The 20,516-nt window shown below is 40.5% G+C and overlaps 3 protein-coding genes across 3 annotated transcripts; 2 read left to right on the top strand and 1 right to left on the bottom strand.

Moving 5' to 3' along the window:
• Positions 1-2,835: 2,835 nt before the first annotated feature.
• On the bottom strand, positions 2,836-3,767 carry LOC117295537 (histone H1.1, embryonic-like). Its single transcript, XM_033778235.1, has 2 exons — positions 3,344-3,767; positions 2,836-3,062 (listed from the first exon to the last, which is right to left on the bottom strand). The coding sequence occupies exons 1-2, from the start codon at positions 3,765-3,767 to the stop codon at positions 2,836-2,838; spliced, it is 651 nt and encodes a 216-aa protein (XP_033634126.1).
• Positions 3,768-4,140: 373 nt separating this feature from the next.
• Positions 4,141-15,991, top strand: LOC117295520 (zinc transporter 5-like). The gene is made up of 17 exons (XM_033778213.1): positions 4,141-4,329; positions 5,201-5,313; positions 6,455-6,577; positions 6,729-6,795; positions 7,047-7,132; positions 8,060-8,147; positions 8,631-8,715; positions 9,252-9,328; positions 9,916-10,086; positions 11,003-11,291; positions 11,435-11,646; positions 12,105-12,262; positions 12,771-12,900; positions 13,336-13,561; positions 13,835-14,061; positions 14,441-14,569; positions 14,903-15,991. The coding sequence occupies exons 2-17, from the start codon at positions 5,270-5,272 to the stop codon at positions 15,080-15,082; spliced, it is 2,292 nt and encodes a 763-aa protein (XP_033634104.1). The 5' UTR covers positions 4,141-4,329; positions 5,201-5,269; the 3' UTR covers positions 15,083-15,991.
• A 1,076-nt stretch (positions 15,992-17,067) lies between these two features.
• On the top strand, positions 17,068-20,511 carry LOC117295518 (protein fem-1 homolog B-like). The gene has a single exon (XM_033778210.1). The coding sequence runs from the start codon at positions 17,176-17,178 to the stop codon at positions 19,123-19,125; it is 1,950 nt and encodes a 649-aa protein (XP_033634101.1). The 5' UTR covers positions 17,068-17,175; the 3' UTR covers positions 19,126-20,511.
• The last annotated feature ends 5 nt before the right edge of the window (positions 20,512-20,516 follow it).

Here is a 20,516-nt window from a genome sequence, read left to right as displayed (position 1 = left end):
AACGGCAAATCAATAACGAATTATAGACGGCACAATAGCCTTATTGTGTACACAGTGATTGTCGGGTTAATGTTAACCGATACAATATTGTATTTCAAGGCACTGGACACCTATTAATGGCAATTGTCAGGACCAGTATTTTCACTATTGGTGTGTCCAAACATAACGCCAAAAAATGCATGTGAAAATTTGGACTCAATTGGTCATCGAAGTTGCAAGAGAACAATGAACACAAAGCAGCCTTGCTGCACAAAGTGTGTGATTTCAGATGCCTATAATAAAAGGTTTCAGACCCAAAGTCTTTTAAATTAAAATTTTACTTCTAAGTGAGCAATTTCTCACATTTTTTATACTATCTACAGCTCTCAATTGCTCATTACCAAGTAAGTTCTTATGCTAATGTAGTGATCTACCCTAAACCAACTGCAAAGCGTGAGCTAATTACTAAGCGCGAGCGTGCGCGCGGTTGGTTTGGAATTAAGAATATTGTGATTTAGAAGATAATTAAAAACAAGGTTTGGAATAAAGAAAAGGAATGTAAAAGGAAGAGTTTTTAGTTTGAGCTAGACTGGAGAACAGGAGGGTTCGAGAAGAGAACTCTTAATAAAATCATTTATCGTGACATCAACTTACTTTCGAGTTCAACTTGTCATTTGTTTGTTCTGTGGCGAACTTTAATTATTCAACGTCAACTTCAAGTTCAAGCCCTCCCGATTAACTTACTACTACTACTACTCCGCACGTACGTGAGGAAGAAGGACCCAAACCCAACCAAGAATATTACACTAACAATCAATTTGATTAATTACCAATAGTGTTCAGTTCCTTAAAGACACTGGACAGTTGACACTATTGGTAATATTGTCAAAGACCAGTCTTCTCACTTGGTGTATCTCAACATAATGCATTAAATAACAAACCTGTGGAAATTTGAGCTCAATTGGCCGTCGTAGTTGTATTGGGAGATAACTATGAAAGAAAAAAAACACCCTTGTCACACGAAGGTGTGCTTTAAGGATGCTTGTATCGAAATAAAGTTTTTTGTAAAATTACTTCTTTCTCGAAAACTACGTTACTCCAGAGGAGCCGTTTCTCACACCGTTTTATACTATCAACCTCTCCCATTGCTCGTAATGATTTTGCTAATAATTATTTTGAGTAATTACCAATAGTGTCCACTGCCTTTAAATCGAAACAGGTGAGCCGGTGTTATATTTCGTATACCCACCCGGGCTAGTATGAGTATGTTCGAAACGTCGATACTCCCCTCCCAAGAACCACCATTCCGCAAGTTTACTGTTTATGTTGTGTGTTGTTGTTTAAGATTCAAACACCACTTTACGACAAAAACCGTGCATGCTACATAGTACCCGATGCCGAATCCGTGAACCATATAAAGGTATCGTGGGAAATCATATGGAGGGATGATGAAATTACAGAAACAAATTCACTTCTACTACTAGCCTTCTTTGTGCAAGCTGAGTGAACCAGCACCCAGGTATTGTTAGCGAACACGGTTAGCGGGTGAGTGCATTTCAATGTTAAGCCCGAAACATAATTGTTACCAAAAGAAGATACCCAAAAATATTGCCTATAAAGTAATTTATGGGGTGTTGAAGCCTTCGGCAGCTTTCGATAGTATAACGTTTTTTTTTTTTTGTTTTTTTTTTGAAACATTTTAAAGTAATGTAGTTATGTAAAATATAATTATTTTACGATTCAGAAATAGAATATGAGAAGCGTTTCCGCTTCTTATAATCTGCTACCCCTCCAAACACGGCACGTGGTGACGAAAAGGGGGAAAAATATTTAATAAAAAATGGCCCGGAAAAATCAGCCAATCTTTTCAATAACTCTGGAACTAAAAATGCTAGAGAGACGCAGTTCTTTTAATGTCCCTGCATTCGAATGTAAATTAGGGCGACTTTCACACCTTTTGACAAGTAGGCGGGTAATTGGACGATCTCAACAGCTTCACCAATGGGAATTTTTGTGCACACAGCTGTCGGAGAGAAAATCAAACGTTAAAACGGGTCAATTCGACCACAGTTTAATGCTCAATCTTAAACAAGTTTTGCACCATCGGATGGCCATTTTCAATGGCTTTCTTCTCGTACAAAACTAAATGCTGGACAGCAGCCTTTTTCAAGGGTAACCGGTGGCTCTGAGCATGCTCTGAGCAGCCCCTCGGTCCATTCACGCTGCTCAAAAACCGGCGACACTCGGCGGTTCGCGTCGAACTGGAAATTACTCTGATTATAGAAGTGTGTTTCATTTTCCCTCTGACCTGCCAAACTCTTGTTCAAAATAACATACATGACAGACAATCTTCCCATAACTGATAGGTGTGTATGTAAAGTTCTAACCTCTACATACGTTTTACGAGGTCTCATATCAACGTCTACAGCGACGACTATGAAATGATTTCGATTCTGATCGTGACATTCTTTATTCATTTTTTTGTCGCATAGATGCTACCTCGCTTTGCCTAATTCTGGCGTCAAATAATGATGTTGATGTTCGCCATTTTATTACGTCCCGGCCCACCCCGTGTCTGTAGGAGCGCCAGGCGCCCCAAGTTTGTACAATTTATTTTATATAAACAACAGTTGTTTTTGCCATTATTTGATACATTTTTTTATTTTATTACTCAAATCACTTATTTATTTATTATGTAATAATCATTTTGGGTTTGTTTATTAATCAAAACAATAATATAATACCTAGGTTAGACTAGTGAGTTGATTTAATTTTTAATTTCGCAGACAAATGCAGATAATAGTCTCTTTTGTAATTTGTTTCGCTTATTTGATTGTTGTCCCGGAATGGGCTATTTCACTTCTTAGGTTTGTTGGTGGTCGATCGGCTTTGCTGCATGCTTTCGGTGACCTTCTTCGCCTTTGGCTTTGGACTCTTTGCGGCTTTGCTGGGCTTCGTGTCTTTCTTGGCTGGCTTGGCCGCTCTTTCTTGGCTGCAACTTTCTTGGTGTGTGTCTTCTTGACGATTTTCTTTGGAGACTTCTTTTTTGTTATTATTGGCTTTCTTGGTCTTCTCCTTCTTGACTGCAAATGTCTCATCACGGATATTAAAAGGTCTCGTTTACTCAAGTCATTCTCTAGCAAACCGAAACATCACTTCTTGTAGATCGACACACTTGTACAAAGACTGTTGTTTTGATAATTTAAATTGACTTATCTGGTCTCATTGACATTGTGTCCCTCGTGTCCAGGGCCCTGTCTGTCACAAAAGCAGAATGCTTTATAAAACTTTCCTGCTTGGTTGGCTAGCATGCTTCCTTTCACTCGTTGTTAATACTTCAACCATCTTAAACTGTCATTGTCACCATCAAAAACAAATGTGCATTGAATTGACTTGGCTTTCTGGGCTTTCAGCTTTGCCTTCTTTGCTTGCTCCTTCTTTTTCTTCTTGACCTTGTCTCGTTGTTTGACCTTCTTCGCCTTTTCCTTAGTCTTGTCCATTGCTGGGTCCAATTTGAATGAACCTGAAGCTCCTGTGCCCTTGGTCTGGATAAGAACTCCCTGCTGTACACCGGTATTGAGGGCCTTTCGGATGAAAACGGCCTGCCTGTCCATGTCGACTTGGAATGTGTCCTTGATGTACTTTCTGATGGCTTGACTAGACGAACCGTTTTTCTCCTTCAGTGCCACGATAGCGGCAACCACCATCTTCATTGCTGGAGGGTGGTCCCATACGCGAACTCTTTCGTTCGCGGTCCGTACGGGGGCACACTTTTTCTCGGTAGCCATGATGTTCAAGAAGTTTGCGGAGATTATTTCCGTACGGAACTCACATCAAGCAACTGGCGAGACTCACCCCGGACTGTCGTCAGCCTTTATCAACGGTCACCGATGCTCTGGGCAGCCCCTCGGTCCATTCACGCTGCTCAATCAACCGATGTCATTCGGCGGTCCGCATGGAGCTGAAAATTACTCTAAATAATTATCTGGTTGGTTTTAAAAGGGCTAAGTTGTGAGCATTCTGGAATCAAAGTTACTTGTTTAGTGTGACATGTGGCGCATTTTTAACACCCCCTCAATTGACAACAAAATGCATTATAACAAAATGTCCAGCATTTTTTTCATAGACTGGTTCCCCTTTTTATAACGTCTCGCGATAGGGAAAATGCCTTGATCGGCGTATGGGTTTCATGCAGCGCACAAGAAAAAGGGGAAAGGTTATAAAATTATTTTTATCCGAGTTATTATTTAGTGACGGACATGGTTACACGTCATTGATCCATTTTGCATCTGGAAAGACCAAGACAAAGTCCTCAAACATGCCAACTTGTTAATTGCTATTTTGTGAAAGGTTTGTAGTTATTAATCTCTTTTGAATTGAGTTAATGTGTCAGTAGGCTACCCCAAACAAACCATGATGATGGTGGAGGCTCCATCCATGACCATGACCATGGTCACTGGTGTGACTGTGATTGTGAAACTGAAGCGAGAGTGCTGAGCAATGCCAATATTATTTAAAATTGAGGATCCAAAATTGATATTAATATTAATGGTCTGACATGATCATCAGACATGGTCTGACCGAGCTGTCTGATAAATTAAGTGAGTTAGGTAACTGGCTGGTAACTAGTACTAGGTAGTATCGCACTAAAAATAAATCTAATTTGATACGTTATGGACGATGTACATGCAGTAACCTCGGCTATATCGTTATGGATGATGTACACGCAGTAACCTCGGCTTTATGTCATCTGCAATTATTTATTAAACTGCATGAATAAATTCTGCGCATGTGGAAATATTTGGATAACTTTCCATATCCATATCCTTCCACCACATTATCTCATTTAGGAAAATTATATCCTATAATTATTTCATTTCGAAAGAAAACAAAACAGGTCAACTCATGGATAACTTTCCGTATGGCGCCACCACTTTTTCACTCATTTTTACAAAAAGGGATATATCAATCAGGTAAATTAGATACTATATTATTTTATTTCGAATGAAAAAGTGGTGGCGCCATACGGAAACTTTTCCCAACTCATACTCAAGTCTACTTGTACCTGAGTCAACTCGACGTACCCAAGTCAACTCAGACCCAAGTCAACTCAGACCCAAGTCAACTCAGACCCAAGTCAACTCGTTTTACAGCTCGATGCGCTATTATTATTACGGCCATCATTCTACAACTGTCCCTATTTTTATTTCTTTTTCTCCAGATTTTGACTTCACAGCGATGACATCAAAACATTGAGAGTGAGACCATTCAATTCCATTTTCCTGACACAATGTTGGCGGGGAGTTCAAATCTTGGCAGGGTTGGTTCAAGAAGGTGAGAGCCATATATATTATACAAAAAATCCCTCTATTGATTTTCTGGAACTAGAAGTTTATCTTTCATTCATTAACCAACCATTTCAGGACTCGATAGCTAAGTAAACTGTTATGATTTATGCTTTTTAAGGTGGTCTGTAAGGACATTCCAATACCTACTTACTGCAGTAGCAATTGAATGGCTTTTACAGTATTGCTGTCCATTCATTTAAAGGAACACGTTGCCTAGAATCGGACGAGTTGGTCTATAAAAAGCGATTGTAACCATTTGTTATAAAATGCATGATTGGAAAGATGTTTTTAAAGTAGAATACAATGATCCACACAAATTTGCCTCGAAATTGCGTGCTTTTCCTTTTACTTTGCAAACTAAAACGGTCGGCCATTTATGGGTGTCCCTACCGCCAATATAGGGCTAGATAGCTACCGCCAATATATGGCTAGATAGCTCAGTTGGTAGAGCGCCGGCGCGTTAATCCGTAGGTCATTGGTTTGAATCCCACTCTAGTCAGTTCTTTGTTCAACCCAAAATCACTTCACAATTTACCTAGTCAGTTTCCCTTGTGGTTTATATTGATATACAAAAAAAAGAAGCGAACAAAATCATTGTTGTAAATACACAATTCTTATTTGAAACCTTAACTAGATGAGCCCTTCACCTCAGGCATGCACTATGCAGTCAACCAGTGGGGTGACCCCTTCTCTTTTTGACAAGGGTACTGTTTTTTTGTACATGCATTTTACAGAGCGTACAGGTCTTACGGCTTTGTGTCCCATCCTTCAAAGGATGAAGCAAAAGTGCCTTGCTAAGGACACAAGCCTCATTACTTGACTTCGGACCCGCACTTTGCTGATCAGAATCACCAGAGCTTAGATGTTGAGTCCAGTTTCCATTCCTGCCACGACCTGCCGAATAAATGAAGAAATGTTTTATATTTGTTAACATATTTTTAGTTGGACTTTTGTCAGACAGTTGGTGCAGTCTTGGCCACACCTCTTGAATTTGCTAGTCCCCAAAATTATGTGCATATTTAAATATATAAATATTATAGCTTAAAAGCTATTTTGGGGTTTCTAAGTTGATGTGGTGAAGAGCCTTTATTAACTTTGACTACATTTTGATGTACATTGTATTACAGATTGGTGCCGTATATTGCCTTGCTAGTTGTTACGAAATGCTTGAGGGCGCTTGGCCTCTTCCTGGCGTATGACGTCCTCAAAGTTGTCCATCTCATCATCTTTGTATTTCTCATCAAAGCTGGGTAAGTGAGATTTAGGTTTCTTAACGTCCAGTGGTTATAGTGATGTGAGATATCAGTTCAGTACTCTGCCCATGGTATCAGGGCTGTTACATATTAAATGCTCTGTGAGTTACCGCAGTTTGCTTTAAATTGACTTTTTTCTTCTCCACAGTTCTGCTGCCTTATTATTGCCTATTCAAAGACCATTTTCATCAGGGAAGAGATTAAGTAAAAGACAGGTGAGTTAATAAAAGTGATTCACTGTTAGTTGAGTGAGAAATTACCTTCTCAAAAACTACGTTACTTCAGAGAGAGCCGTTTCTAGTAAGTTTTCATGGATGTTATATTTTCATCGGTTTGTATGCTTACAACTATTTAGAGTAATTACTAAACCTGTCCAGTGCCTTTAAAAGACCAGTTTGACTCTGCTCGTCAGTTATAGTTCAAATATCACTAAAACTTGCCGTATTTCCTGTATCTTTTTAAACAGTGGGTACGTGTTTTTCGTCATGCATTTTTTGGTGCTCTGATTACATTACTCTGGATATTTGGGTTGACATTATGCGGAACTGTAAGGTAAGATTTCCTGTCAAACTTTCCTTTGACCATGTACTTCTTCATATGTAATAAATAACCCTCCAACTGTGTGACCATTAATAACTTTGTCCTCTATGGTTTTAAATGACTTACAAACTACATGTATGCCAGCCTGCTATATGATCAAATGTGGTTAATGCAAGGTTAATAACTTGTACACAGTCAACCCTCTTACTGTCTGACCAATCAATATCATCCACTGTGGTTTTGAACCAATGAATAATAGTGTGACGGCCAAATTTTCACTGTGTAGTAATGACTGGGTTGGTGGCTGGCCACTGTTAATGGACATTAAAGTAAAAATTAACAGCGACCAGCCACCAACCAATTAGTTCTGTGCAGTTGTGCCACCATACCCTACGCTACCCGTGCAGTGGATGGTTTCAAATGGGTGGTCAACTCACTAGAAAATGTTTTTACAGAGAGAAGGAATAATAACAATACATGTAATATCAAAGTCTTATATAGCGTACGTATCTACCAAACAAGGTACTCAAGGCGCTGAGTATGTAATTTTTTTTTAGAAAGATAGGTTATTGCAGAGATTAATTCTGAGCCCCAAGTATGTAACACCTTATAAGGGTTTACAAGATGCTACTGCGCTTACAGCAGCCACAGCCAGGACACTGGGGCGAACCCCTTCTGTTTTCGATGAGTGCACTGGGTTCTTTTACGTGCGTTACACAACACATGGGACCAACGGCTTTACGTCCCAACCGAAGGATGAAGCAATGGTTATGTGTCTTGCTTAAGGACACAGGTGTCACGGCTGGGGATTCGAACCCACACTCTATTGATCAGAAACACCAGTGTTTGAATTCGGTGCTCTTAACCACTCGGCCACGAAACTTTCGAAGGAAGGTACGTGTAAATAAAGCACTTGTTGTTTGTTTTTTGTTTTGGCAGGACTGTTCTACTGTTTGATCACAGTGATGTGGTTGTATCAGCGGCAGTGGCAGCCCTCTTCACTAGTAGAGGAGGGGGTCCAGCTAGGGTAAGTGCTGTGTTTTATCTAGCCAGAGAATGGGCTTGAGCCAGCGTCAATATATTGACGGTCTCATGGTATGGATGTACCGTTGATCTCGCATTCTTTTTGCAGTCCAGTTCTACAGACATGTTTACATATCAAACTTATATGGATGAACATGTACACTGTATACATTGTATCCAATGATATCACTGGTTCTGTGAAACCAATACTAGTCCTTACGGATGAGGACAGGGGGCCAGTCTATATTTGATCATGGTCTATTTAAGTGCTCAATGCAGCAGGTGAATCAAAATGTGAAGCCACCATGTGATCCACATACAAGCGTCTGCTTGAGAACACAGTGCCATTCTCATATAAAAGCCAATTCTCTCACTAACGTTAGATCAAACAGTGTTTTTCCAACCACATCAACAACCAACCACAACTTCTTCAAAGTCATTATTTTTATATTTGTCCTTTGTTTTCCCTTCATCATATTCATTGTAGACGAGGGGTGCCTTTGTGTTTCTGATTGCTGTCTTATCCCTACTGCTGTTTGATGTCGACCTGAAAGTTGCACAAGTTGCTCATCGTATCCTTTCAGCTAATGAGTATCGCTCTGATAATAATAATAACAGTTGCTTCTTATACAGCACGCATTTCTGTCACTCAGTGACATTCAAGGCTTTTTAACATACACAATTTCCTGTAAGGTATGTGGGACTACAGTTTAATTATGAGACCTACTCTTTTTACATAGCACCTTGCACTGGTTTACAAGGTGCTGAGGTGCAATATGCTGCTAATCTAACCAGAAACACAGGGGCAAACCCCCTACTCTTTTCGGTAAGTGCACTAGGTTCTTTTATGTTCGTTACACAACACCTGGGACCAACAGCTTTTCGTCCGATCCGAAAGACGAAGCAATGGTTAAGTGTCTTGCTTAATGACACAGGTCTCACGACTGGGACTCGAACACACACTCTGCTGATCAGAAACAGCAGAGTTTGAATCCGGTGCTCTTAACCACTAGGCCATGACACTCCACACATTAAAGGGAAAGTCAAACCACCAGTTTAGTAATAAGGGTTTTCAAGGAAGTATACCTTAACCACTACACCAACACAGCTGAAGGTCATCACAATAGTGCTATAACTCATCTCTTCTACCAAACTATTTCATTGATTGGGGTATCGGACCACAGGGTAAGTACATGTAATAATGAGTTGGGGTATGAGTCAGATCACAGGGTATGTGCCTCCAAACTACTTCATTGATTGATGGTATTAGACATGGGATAACCAAGCTCAGTTGGTAGAGCACCGTTGCATGTCTGGATGTATATTCTCAACCCTCTTGTTAGAGCCAAACGAGAAGAGGAACACCCCAGAGAATTATTCCAGGGAAAAACGCTTGCAGTCAAGTACATAGGAACTTAAAACCCAATCAACATAGTGCCTTGATGGGTTTTAAACTGGGGTCCCAGAGGTAGAAGGTGAGGCAAGACACCACTACACCAACCATCAGGTAATTGGGATGTTGCAGGTTCAAGTCCTGCTCTATAAGGTTTATCGCGATTCAGAACCGCAATGCGTTGTGGGAAGGAACATGGGGCGGTTTCTATGCAGTTTCTACGACTCGCGCACGCAACGCCTTTACCTTTGTGTGGGTTCAACAGCGCCCTCTCTTGATATTTTGCTATTCACGATAAACCTTATTAAATTTATCTTTATAACTTCCCTATTGCTTGGTTTATTGCTTGATATTATTTTATATCTGTGTTTTCTGATAGGGAGGAGTGCTTCTCCTTGTACTTCTACTCTGTGTAAACATTGCTTATAAGAACACATCTAAGAAGCTCTCTGTGGATATAGGTGGCTCTAAGAGACTACACGCTTACTCCACCTTAATACAAGCTGCTATGCTTCTTCCATGGGCCCTCTTCCATATGTACATTCACGATGTAAGTCTTTTTTTTTTTTTTTTTATGCAAGTCGCCAGACACACAGGGCCTGAAGGCCACTTCAAGGTTGTGAGCTACAATATTTTCCAGGGGCCGTTGCCGCCTACTCCTGGAGCTGAAACAGGTTTACCCCTTTACAGTCCAAACGGATTTACATGTAGGTTAGGGTATCATCAATGAAAATCCTGGCTGGTAGCGCAGAAAGCACTTCTTGCCCAACTTTCTGAATCACTCATGGTCAAGTGTCTTGCTGAAGTGTCATGATCGAGACTCAAACCCACACTGAGCTAATCAAACACCAGAGCTTGAATCTGGTGCTCTTTAACCGCTAGGCCATATAAACAGCACACTTGCATAAAATAGAAAATCTGTAAAATCTTTAAAAGTCACAAGAGCATAGTCGGAAAACCCCATTGCATGTTTGAAACTGTTTTCAACCATCAGCACAAACAAACCCTCCAAAAAGTGTGAGAACCCAAAGCTCCATGGACAGCAATTAAAACCAGGACTTATCTGCCTTGTACATATATGTGGCTGAAGATGAAGTTCAAGTATCAGACTTTTCAGCCACTCCAGAGTCCATTGGGATCCTAACTAAATTGAAGTACACATGGTTGATGATCATACTCGTTAATGAGTGATCGTCGATGATGCTTTGGATTCGCAAGATCAAAACTAATATTGTTGTACTAATCCAACAAAAACGTGACAATTTCAAGGAATATTTTCAACCTTGACCATCTTCGTGCCACGTTACTTCAAAGTGAAATGTTACTTAACATGCTTTACTCTATTCGACAGCAGCTAGTAACCCAAATTTTAAAATTGCCATTGAACTTTAAACTTGATTACAAATTGTACACCATCCCTTTAATTGTTGGTTTATTTTTTGTATTCTCCTTCTATCCCTTTCCAGAATCAAGTTCAATCCTGGTGGTCACTTTTCTTACCTCTCACCTCCATCATCCTAATAGTCTTCATCTTAGATTACTACATAGATTCCATCAGTGCCAGCAGGCTAGACGTCTTTAAGACTAGCCGCTATGGTGCGTATGCATTATTCACCAGCGCTGTGATGCTGAGCTACCTCTGGAGTGATCACGGGGGCCATGGGGCGGCACTCCTTGGCAAGATTGACAAAGAAGGATCTGTTGAGCATGAAATCTCTGGGGGCGTTGTGTTCAGTGGACTGTTGTTTATATTTGGTGAGTTGCTGTGGGTAGGGAAGATCCAATGTAATTATGAAGTTTGTGAGAATGTTTAAATTTGCATTTTTTGTGGGTCTGTATACATGTACCTTTGGTAATGATTTCCCTGACTTCTATTACTTTCCCTTCTTTCGTTACAGCTACAATGATTCTTGGCTTCCCTGTTCTTAAGACCAACGCTAAAGGCAGTCTCGTGGGTTATACAGCCAGCGGGCTTCCTCTCTATAACTTCACTGGCGACGCCCTCCATAGGACATCCCAGTCTGTCGTCACCATCTCCAAAAACATCTTGAGACAGATCCTTGAGGAATATGATTCCAGACAGATCTTCTACTACCTTTGTATAAATCTGGTAAGATGTGACTCGGTTGAAGGGTCTAGTGCACTGGACTTAAATGTAACACAGGCCTCACAGCAATTGACATGGTGCACTGTGCTTTTGCTGTGGTGCCCTCTGCAAGGTTCCAAAACAAACACACAAGGCACCCGCAGCAATTGCCGTGGTGCACTGTGCTTTTGCTGTGGTGCCCTCTGCAAGGTTCCAATACAAATTTACATTTTCCTTAAAAAGTGCATCTTCAAGAGCGAAGCTCAAGGCCTGGTTTTATACAAGATTAGTTAGAGCTAACAAAATATTTGCAGACAGTGTTCATGGTTTGTTCAATCGCATACATGAAATAACAAACTTGTAAAAGTTTAGGCTTAATCCATTGTGTGAGTCGAGAGAAAATGATGAAAACCATGCATAGTTTACAGCATGTATACATTGTTCTTTATTACATGGACACCTTGCTCATGTGTGACTTGCAGGTGTTCACTTTTGTAGAGCTGATTTACGGAGTGTGGACCAACAGCCTTGGTCTCATATCAGATGGTTTCCACATGCTGTTTGATTGCACTGCGCTGGTATTGGGACTGTCTGCTGCTGTGATGTCTAGATGGAAAGCAACAAGGGTTTACTCCTACGGGTAAATATACCATCCCCCTCCTGCCCTTTGCTTAATGGCCCCCTCCCTTGCCTCAACTTGCCCATGGAGTAACTTTTAAAGTTGGCTTTCATGTCATTTATTAGTTCTGGTTGTGAAGCCGAGGATTCTCAGAAAAGTGAACTTAAACACTGTACTAGCCAATCACATGGAGAGAAGACAAGGAAGGAAGTTCCAGTTTAAGATGTGGGAGGGAGGAAAACCCCAATACCAAGTCCACACTGGCTCTTTTCAGAGCCAACACCCCTTAAAAGAGATATTATACATGGTTGTACCCGCAAGTTTACTAACCAGTATTTATAGCTACTTCATTATTCTACACACCATGCAAAGCTTCAAACACTATCTACATAATAAAACATTCCACCTTAAACAATGGGGATTTGGTTCACAGTAATCATTGATTTAAATACAGTCTATTACATCACACTACCATCTTTCCCTGAGGATCGGGCCAAATCATTTACTGTGAACTTCCTTTGCGTTTCAGATTCGGTAGAGTTGAGGTTCTGTCGGGCTTTGTGAACGGTCTGTTCCTTGTGGTCATTGCTTGCTTTGTGTTCATAGCAGCTATTGGAAGATTGTTGGACCCACCAGAAATCAACACGGAACGATTATTGGTGAGTGATCCATCAGTGTGACTTTAGGGACTTAATCAGAATCAAACCCACCATTATCAGATGTGCATTTTTCTGTGTGATTTTACTGCCAGGCCTCATTTGAAATTATTATTTAAGTTCTGATACTTCATAAAGGCAGTGTAGGCAATTGCTGCCACTCATTTGTGCACTTTCAGTAGTAATAATTGATTTCTATGATTTCCCTCGTAGAGTTGCCTTCTACTGAGGAAAAACTTCATTATGAATTGCACAAATCAAGAAATTGTGATTCAGTAACTAATCGACAATATCTATTCTACATATAGTCATTGTGAAATCAGTGGTTAGCTGGGGGATACGAACCCACAACCTTGTGATTGCAAGTCCTGCAGTCTAACCACTTGACCATGGTGACAACCATCCTAACTATCCATTATCTTTGAACCTTCCTTCCAGACTGTGTCCATCGCTGGCTTACTTGTCAACATGATTGGCATCTTTGCATTTAGCCATGCGCATAGCCACGCCCATGGGGGAGGCGGCTGCAGCCATTCACAAGGAGGTGGAAGTCACTCCCATACTGGTAGCCATGGGCACAGCCATAACAATGTCAGCCAGAGCCACAGTCATAGCCACAACAATAGTCAGGCAGCCAAGAAAAAGACAAACTCAAATATGCAAGGTAATTATTTTAAGCTCAGGCAAAACTGGCTTGTTGTGATTAAACAATCAGAATCACTTTGCAGCATGTATTTGTAAGCAGTGGTTCAAACATCAAATTGAGCCCAGAGCTGAAGAGAAGACAAGGTTTGGGAAAGTAGAAAGGCTCTAGGAGAATTGTGAATTTGGCACGGTACATGTACTTCAATATCCGATGGGGTCTAGTAGAGCTGGTGCAGAGGTTCGGAAAAAGCTGAAAACTAGCGTTGATCTCTTTCTCTCTCTCCATCTGCAGGTGTCTTTCTTCATGTTTTAGCAGACACCCTTGGCAGCGTCGGAGTAATTGTCTCCTCATTCCTGATTGGTCAGTTTGGGCTCCTTGTGGCAGATCCCATCTGCTCCGTCTTTATCGCCGTAATGATTTTTCTAAGTGTGCTTCCTCTACTGACGCAGACCGCGGCCATTTTGGTGCAGAGAATACCCGGAGAGCTGGAGAACAGTGTTGCAGATGGTCTTAAAAAAGTAGGTTTTAATTGTGCAGTTTCACTCCAAAAGTAACCCATAACACTTTCGATCTCTGGCTGTGCTCTGTGGTCATAATGGGTTGAGGTGGCTGGCTGCTTAAGGCTTCTTGCATGCCTGCTTCTCAAACACATTGTAGCCGTGTCTTTCTAAATTCAGCTCTTAGCTGCGAGTAAGGATTGTAAGCCTCCCAAATTAATGTTTATATAATTATCCAGTGTAAAAATGGCCTACATGGAGCTGCCCTATTGCCTCATGAAAATGAAATTTGTTTAAAAACCATTTAAAACAAAAAAGTTTGTATTATTCACACTGACTGTAAGATCACATTTAACCAGTAAATAAATTTAACTTTATTTATTTTATTTCTCCACACTAGGTGAAGCTTTTAGATGGAGTTTTATCTTACAGAAACCATCATTTCTGGTGTCATTCGGCTGATAATTTTGCTGGAACACTCCACGTTCAAGTGACTGCCAATGCCAACGAACAAAAAGTCATACAACAGGTACTACTTTCACTCTCTATTTACACTCATTTTTGAAAGACGGAGTCCTTCTGAAGAAAAAATTGTATTTAACACCTTTAAAGCGAGGTTAGACACTCGTATGTTTTTCCACTTTCATTTAAAGGACTCCAGCTACTGAAAAATGAGTTCATCACAAACTGATTTTGACTATGGGGACCACTCTTTAAGTCTTAGTCCTGTTTCTGCTCGGCTTTTTTTTATATACAGATTTTGTAATTTGTAAGCCATGAGGGGCTGTTGTTACTGGGGGGAAATGTGTAGTATTATGTGCCTCACAGGAAATTATTTCTACTTTATCCTAAACAATTACAGGTGATGGCAATTTTCAAGGAATGTGGAGTTCAGAACTTCAGCGTCCAGGTTGAGAAAGAGGAATACTATCAGCATATGTCTGGTCTGAGTGTGACCTTTGACCAGATGGTGGAGATGACCCAACAGTTAAACACCATTGGTCAGCCGGAGGACGGACTGTATGACATCAAAGCAGTTTGATGGTACATGTACCTGTGGTAACAGGTGCCATCTTGTTAGTATTTTCTACTTTGGGTTTTGGGATGTTTGCAACATTGAGCATGTTACGCATACATCAAGGTAACTTTGAAAGCGGGGCAAAATTGCTTATGTCACACTTAGGAAACAGCATTTATACTGCTTGTTTGCCTCACAAATAATGGCTTTACATTCGCTTTTGCCTTAAAGGGGCTGTGTTGTCATGATTAAAGCACTCTATTCAACTGTCCATTTTAGGGCTTAATCACCCACAAAAGATTAAGTCAGGTAATTTTTCAGTAAAGTCTCTATGTGCCTGGCATTTGCATCTATTTTGACAACCTGTAGTTGGATGCCTGAAGATTTTATGCCAAAATAAATGTAGCAAACCCCTGAGGATAAGAGTATTGGGATGAATGATATTTTGAGTTGCGACCATGATTGGTTACTGTATTTTGTTTGTGTGAGGTCAAATCATTCGCAGGGAGCTATAGTAACCATGGTCAATCACTGAAGAAGATTTTTTCCAACTCAATCTGTTAAAACATGTATTGCTGATGGTTCGTATCATAATTTCCAGAAGTTATAAAAATGGGAGTGTCATATTTCTGTACATATACATTTAAGTTGTGTAAGTAGAACAAAACTACAAAAGCTGCATTCCAACTGTTTATTTCAGATACAAGTTTACCACTAGGGGAATGATGACATTGAAGTAAAAAAAATAATTTTACAGATCTTTTTTGGAACCACAAAAATCATTAAGACTAGAGATTAGGTACCATCTGATCGTACCTCCACCTTTGCTTGGTCCCTCATCATCCAGATGCGCTGGGATGGGATGCTGTAATGTGAGTGCGCATGAGACCATTCCCCATGACCTGAACCCCATGTCAAATCCTCCTGTTTACGAAAGTTAACATTGTGCTTTAGACTACTTTGAAAATATATTTTTCTTTCGCCTAAAATGAGTTACATGTTGGTCTAAATAATGAAAAAATTAGTCATTTGCTTGACCAATGTGTGCCTTATTTTAAGGCTAATGTGCCCATAAAAAGTGTTTGCGTAGTAGTTCACTATGGCCATTTTGAGGAACTCTAAATCATGTTTCCCTCAATGCGATCATGGAGCAATTACTCCATGATGCGATTGATTGATGCATTACCAGTGCTTGTTGTAAACCTTCAGTCTGTTCAGTTAATGTTTTCTTTATTGTGCCACAAAAAGTATTTCTTTGTTTGAGTCCAGTTTTAAAGATTTATCATTCTGGTTATGGTTCATGTTCACACCCATTTCTTGATGGGAAACAAACTCACACATGCCTAACCTGGCCGTCGATCATTTTGGGGAGTCAAACCGCAAAGGATGTGGTCCCAATTCAGTTGAAATGGTAGATGCACATTGTGCTGAAGTGTGTTTCATATCATGCAAGGTGTCAAACCAGTGAATGGTACTCCTAAATTACCCATCTTAAAGATGTTGTTATGGGAACCAACATTTTAACAGGTTTCTGTTCAGAGGTTACATTTATGTAGAGATAATATGTATTGAAATGTTTTTGTTAAATTTGTACAGATGTAATAAAACGCTTATAAAAATGTGTAAATAACAATGTAAAGTAAAGAGAGTATGTTGTGGTTGTTGTATTTATCCGAGTGTTGTCTTCCCAAGAAAGCCCAATCAAGCTCATCCAAAATCAAAGAAAGATTTTATACTTGTTTTGCCTTCGCTCATTAATTGCGTGAAAAAAAACCAAGAATGGTGGCGCGCTCTCCTCTGCACCCATTAACAACCTTGACTTCAACTGAGCGACCCCACGTACATCAACGGAAATTCGGGAAAGAGGTCGAATGCGAATTTTTACGTATTTAACGAGACGTCTAGGGACGTGACTCATTGGTACACACAAATATGCCTGAATTTGTATACAATCAGATGAGAGGGGGTTTAGAGACCAGTCAAAAGTGTCAACACGACAACTTGCTGGAGCCCGACTACAACATGAAGTCCGACATCACGGAAACAAAAATAGCGATTGAATGTGAAAAGTAAAGGGAAGCTGACGGCTGATTGAGTCAAAACGACAATCAAGAAAAATGCCAATTTATTCACCTCTCCCGCCACCAATACAGGAACCCCAATTGCAAAGTATTTCTGTGTTGAGTCGGCGAGTGTTCAACGCAGCAAAACATGGTAAGGCCATAACTTTGGGGGCGCTACTTCACGACAAGTCGCCGGCAATAACAAAGTTAGTTCTTTCCGAATTGATCGAGAATGACGATTACAAATGTACCTCGTTAGTTGCTGCTGCTCGAAACGGGCACAACACTGTGGTGAAATTGTTACTTGACCAGTATGGTGTAGACACAGAGCAGACAGGGACAGTTAAATTCAATGGGTATGTCATTGAGGGCGCTACGGCTCTATGGAGTGCCGCAGGTGCTGGTCACTACGACGTTGTGCAGTCCTTGGTTCAACACAAAGCGGATGTGAACCACTCCACAGTGTCAGATTCCACACCACTGAGGGCAGCATGCTACGATGGAAAGTTGGACGTGGTGAAATGCTTGGTGCAGAATAACGCCAATATTCACAAGCCTAACAAATATGGCAACACGTGCATCATGATAGCAAGCTACAAAGGACATTACGATGTTGTGACGTACCTTCTGGCTAATGGGGGAGACGTGAATGCCCAGGCTAACTGTGGTGCTTCAGCGATGCATTTTACGGCCGAGTGTGGTCGGTTGGAAATAGTGAAGCTTCTTGTGCAACATGATGCTAAAATGCTCAAGAACGAGCACGGACTAACGCCACTCATGGTCGCCTGTGATAACGGCATGGCCGAGGTTGCCGAGTTTCTTATGTCTTTGCCAGAAGTTTCCAAGACAGAGAAAATCCAGGCTCTTGAATTACTGGGATCATCCTATGCAAACGACAAGGAACATTATGACATCGCTAAGACATATCATTATTTTTACCTGGCTATGCTGCATCGATACCTAGACACGGAAGACAGTAAAGTCATCAAGGAACCAACTGAACCACATGCGGCGTACGGCAACCATAGAGAATGTGCAACATTGAAGGAGCTCAAAGATATCAAGAATGAACACTTTTCTCTTCAGATGGAGGCGTTGATCATTCGAGAACGAATCCTCGGCCAGCAGAATCCAGAACTTCTCCATCCGATCATCTTCAGAGGGGCGGTATGTGCAGACAGCATGCAGTTTGCAAACTGCATCACACTATGGAAGCACGCTATGGACATCCGGCAGCGGCTGACTCGCTCCATCCAGAAGGACATCCTACGCTTCGCTCAAGTCTTCTCGCAGATGATCCACATTGGGGAGGACGTCTCCTTTGTGGACATTTACCATATACTCACAGCTGCGTTGATGGAGCTTGAAAGCTGGCAGGACAAACTGAAATCTGCCCAAGAAGAGGTGGAGATGAAAATGTTGCAAAGTGTATTTGATGCCGACATTCTCACAACACTCTACATCTTGATGGTCATATCTAACAGCAACGTTACGAAAACAAAAGAGCAAGAGTATTTGTATAAGAAACTTGTGTACCACTTTATCTCTATCGACCCAAGAACTTCTAACGGATCCAGCCCGCTACACATGGCAGTCAATCAGCTCACGGTAGTGGATGATTTTCACACGAATAACATCTGTTATTTTCCCTGTGTCAAACTCGTGGAGTTGTTTCTTGAATGCGGTGCAGATCCTAACAAGACGGACAATCTTGGCAGTACCCCCCTCCATGTTGTTGTCCAGTACAATAAGCCGATAAGTGACTTCATGACCCTGCACTCGATCATTGTGCTCTTGGCCAAAGGTGGCTGTCATTTGGATAGGACTAACCATGAAGGAAAGACAGCCTGTGAGGTATCAACGACCAGTGTAGCGGAGATAATACTTATCGCTCACATCAAACCGTCGCTCAAGTGTATCGCTGCTAGAACGGTTAAAAAACATGGATTGAAATACAAGGGTTTTGTACCCCAGACACTAGAGAATTTTATTGAACTACACTGAAAATAATTCAAGCAATCTTATAATGTTCTCATTTAAAATTATGAGCTTTGCTCATGTGCTCGTTTGCACAAGATGTATTTTATTACCGGAGTGTTATCCAAACGAGATACCTTTTAAGGCTCGTAAACAAAAATAATCCGTCTTGATTTATACACGGTTTAAGGATGTGAAGTTTATCTTTGAGAGGCAAGGCCGTATTAATTTTGAGGAAACTTTTAGTGGGGCACCAAGACCAAGGCTACAGAGGCCATGGGATGGTCTCCTTGGCACTTCATGTAATTCAAGATTATACTTTCACTCCAAGTTTAATCTCAACCGTCCCCCAACCCTTTAAAATTCAACTGTGTACAGTGTGTGTTTTGTTTGATGCGAGAAAGTTAGAAGAATGGTGTTTGGTTTCGGGGGTACATGTACGTTACGGCGTGAGAAACCCAAAATTGTTTTGGTTGAATTGGCCAAAATATTAAGTTAAGAGCAAGCCCTGTTTTTACAAGCATTAATGTTGTAAGAGGCAGCCAAAAAGAAAAAACACAAAGCAGAAATAAGATTTTAGGACAAGTCAGAATGTACTCTTTATACAAGCAGAACCTCTTTAAATTATAACAACAGTTGTCTTTATAACAAGCGTGACAGTATACAGGTAAAGGCACCTCCATCCCCAAAGTGGTGGCTACATCTTGATGGGATCGGTTAAACATGTTCACTTTATACACGTATTTCCTCAACAGGCTTCTACGTATTCTATGTAAGTCTGACTATTTTTGAGAACAGCACAAAAAGAGGGATTCTCTTCACTAGTAGTGAGCCATTCACTATGCTGATTTTATTCGCAAAAATAAAAATGTATTATTTAAATTACAAATTATAGTTTCAGTTTATGACTAATTGACAACCAATACACAATGCCTCCAAACTTAGTACACACTACAAAGTTATATTGCGCTGTTTTAATTTGAAGTACTGCAACAGCAAGAAGGCATTTTTCTTTAGTCTTTAAAATCTCACAATTTATACTCATTTATTCTTGAACTCTATCTGATTTTGGTTTCCCCTTACATATACACAGATCATGAGATGTGTGACTGGACTGTGATAATAAGTGCTTTCCGAGTCATGTGAAAACATGGGTGGGATTCGAACCCACAAAATCTGCACTCTTCTCAGTTCTCATGATAATCATGACCAAAAAGTGCATTTAAAATTTCTGAAACTTTGTCTGCAATAATTTTTATGTCATATTAGGCCCTGTATGCTTTGTTTAAAATCTTACTTGAATACTTCATGTGTTTTCATCACTAATTAAATAACCTATAAGCAAAGTGATAAAAGTACTCGGTAGTACATTAAAATTAGTATTTTTTAGTCTTCATTACCAGTGATGCACCGGGCTT

Source organism: Asterias rubens, chromosome 10 (assembly GCF_902459465.1).
Source record: "Asterias rubens chromosome 10, eAstRub1.3, whole genome shotgun sequence".
Lineage (NCBI taxonomy): Eukaryota > Metazoa > Echinodermata > Asteroidea > Forcipulatida > Asteriidae > Asterias > Asterias rubens.
This window is presented reverse-complemented; position numbering and strand designations above follow the sequence as displayed.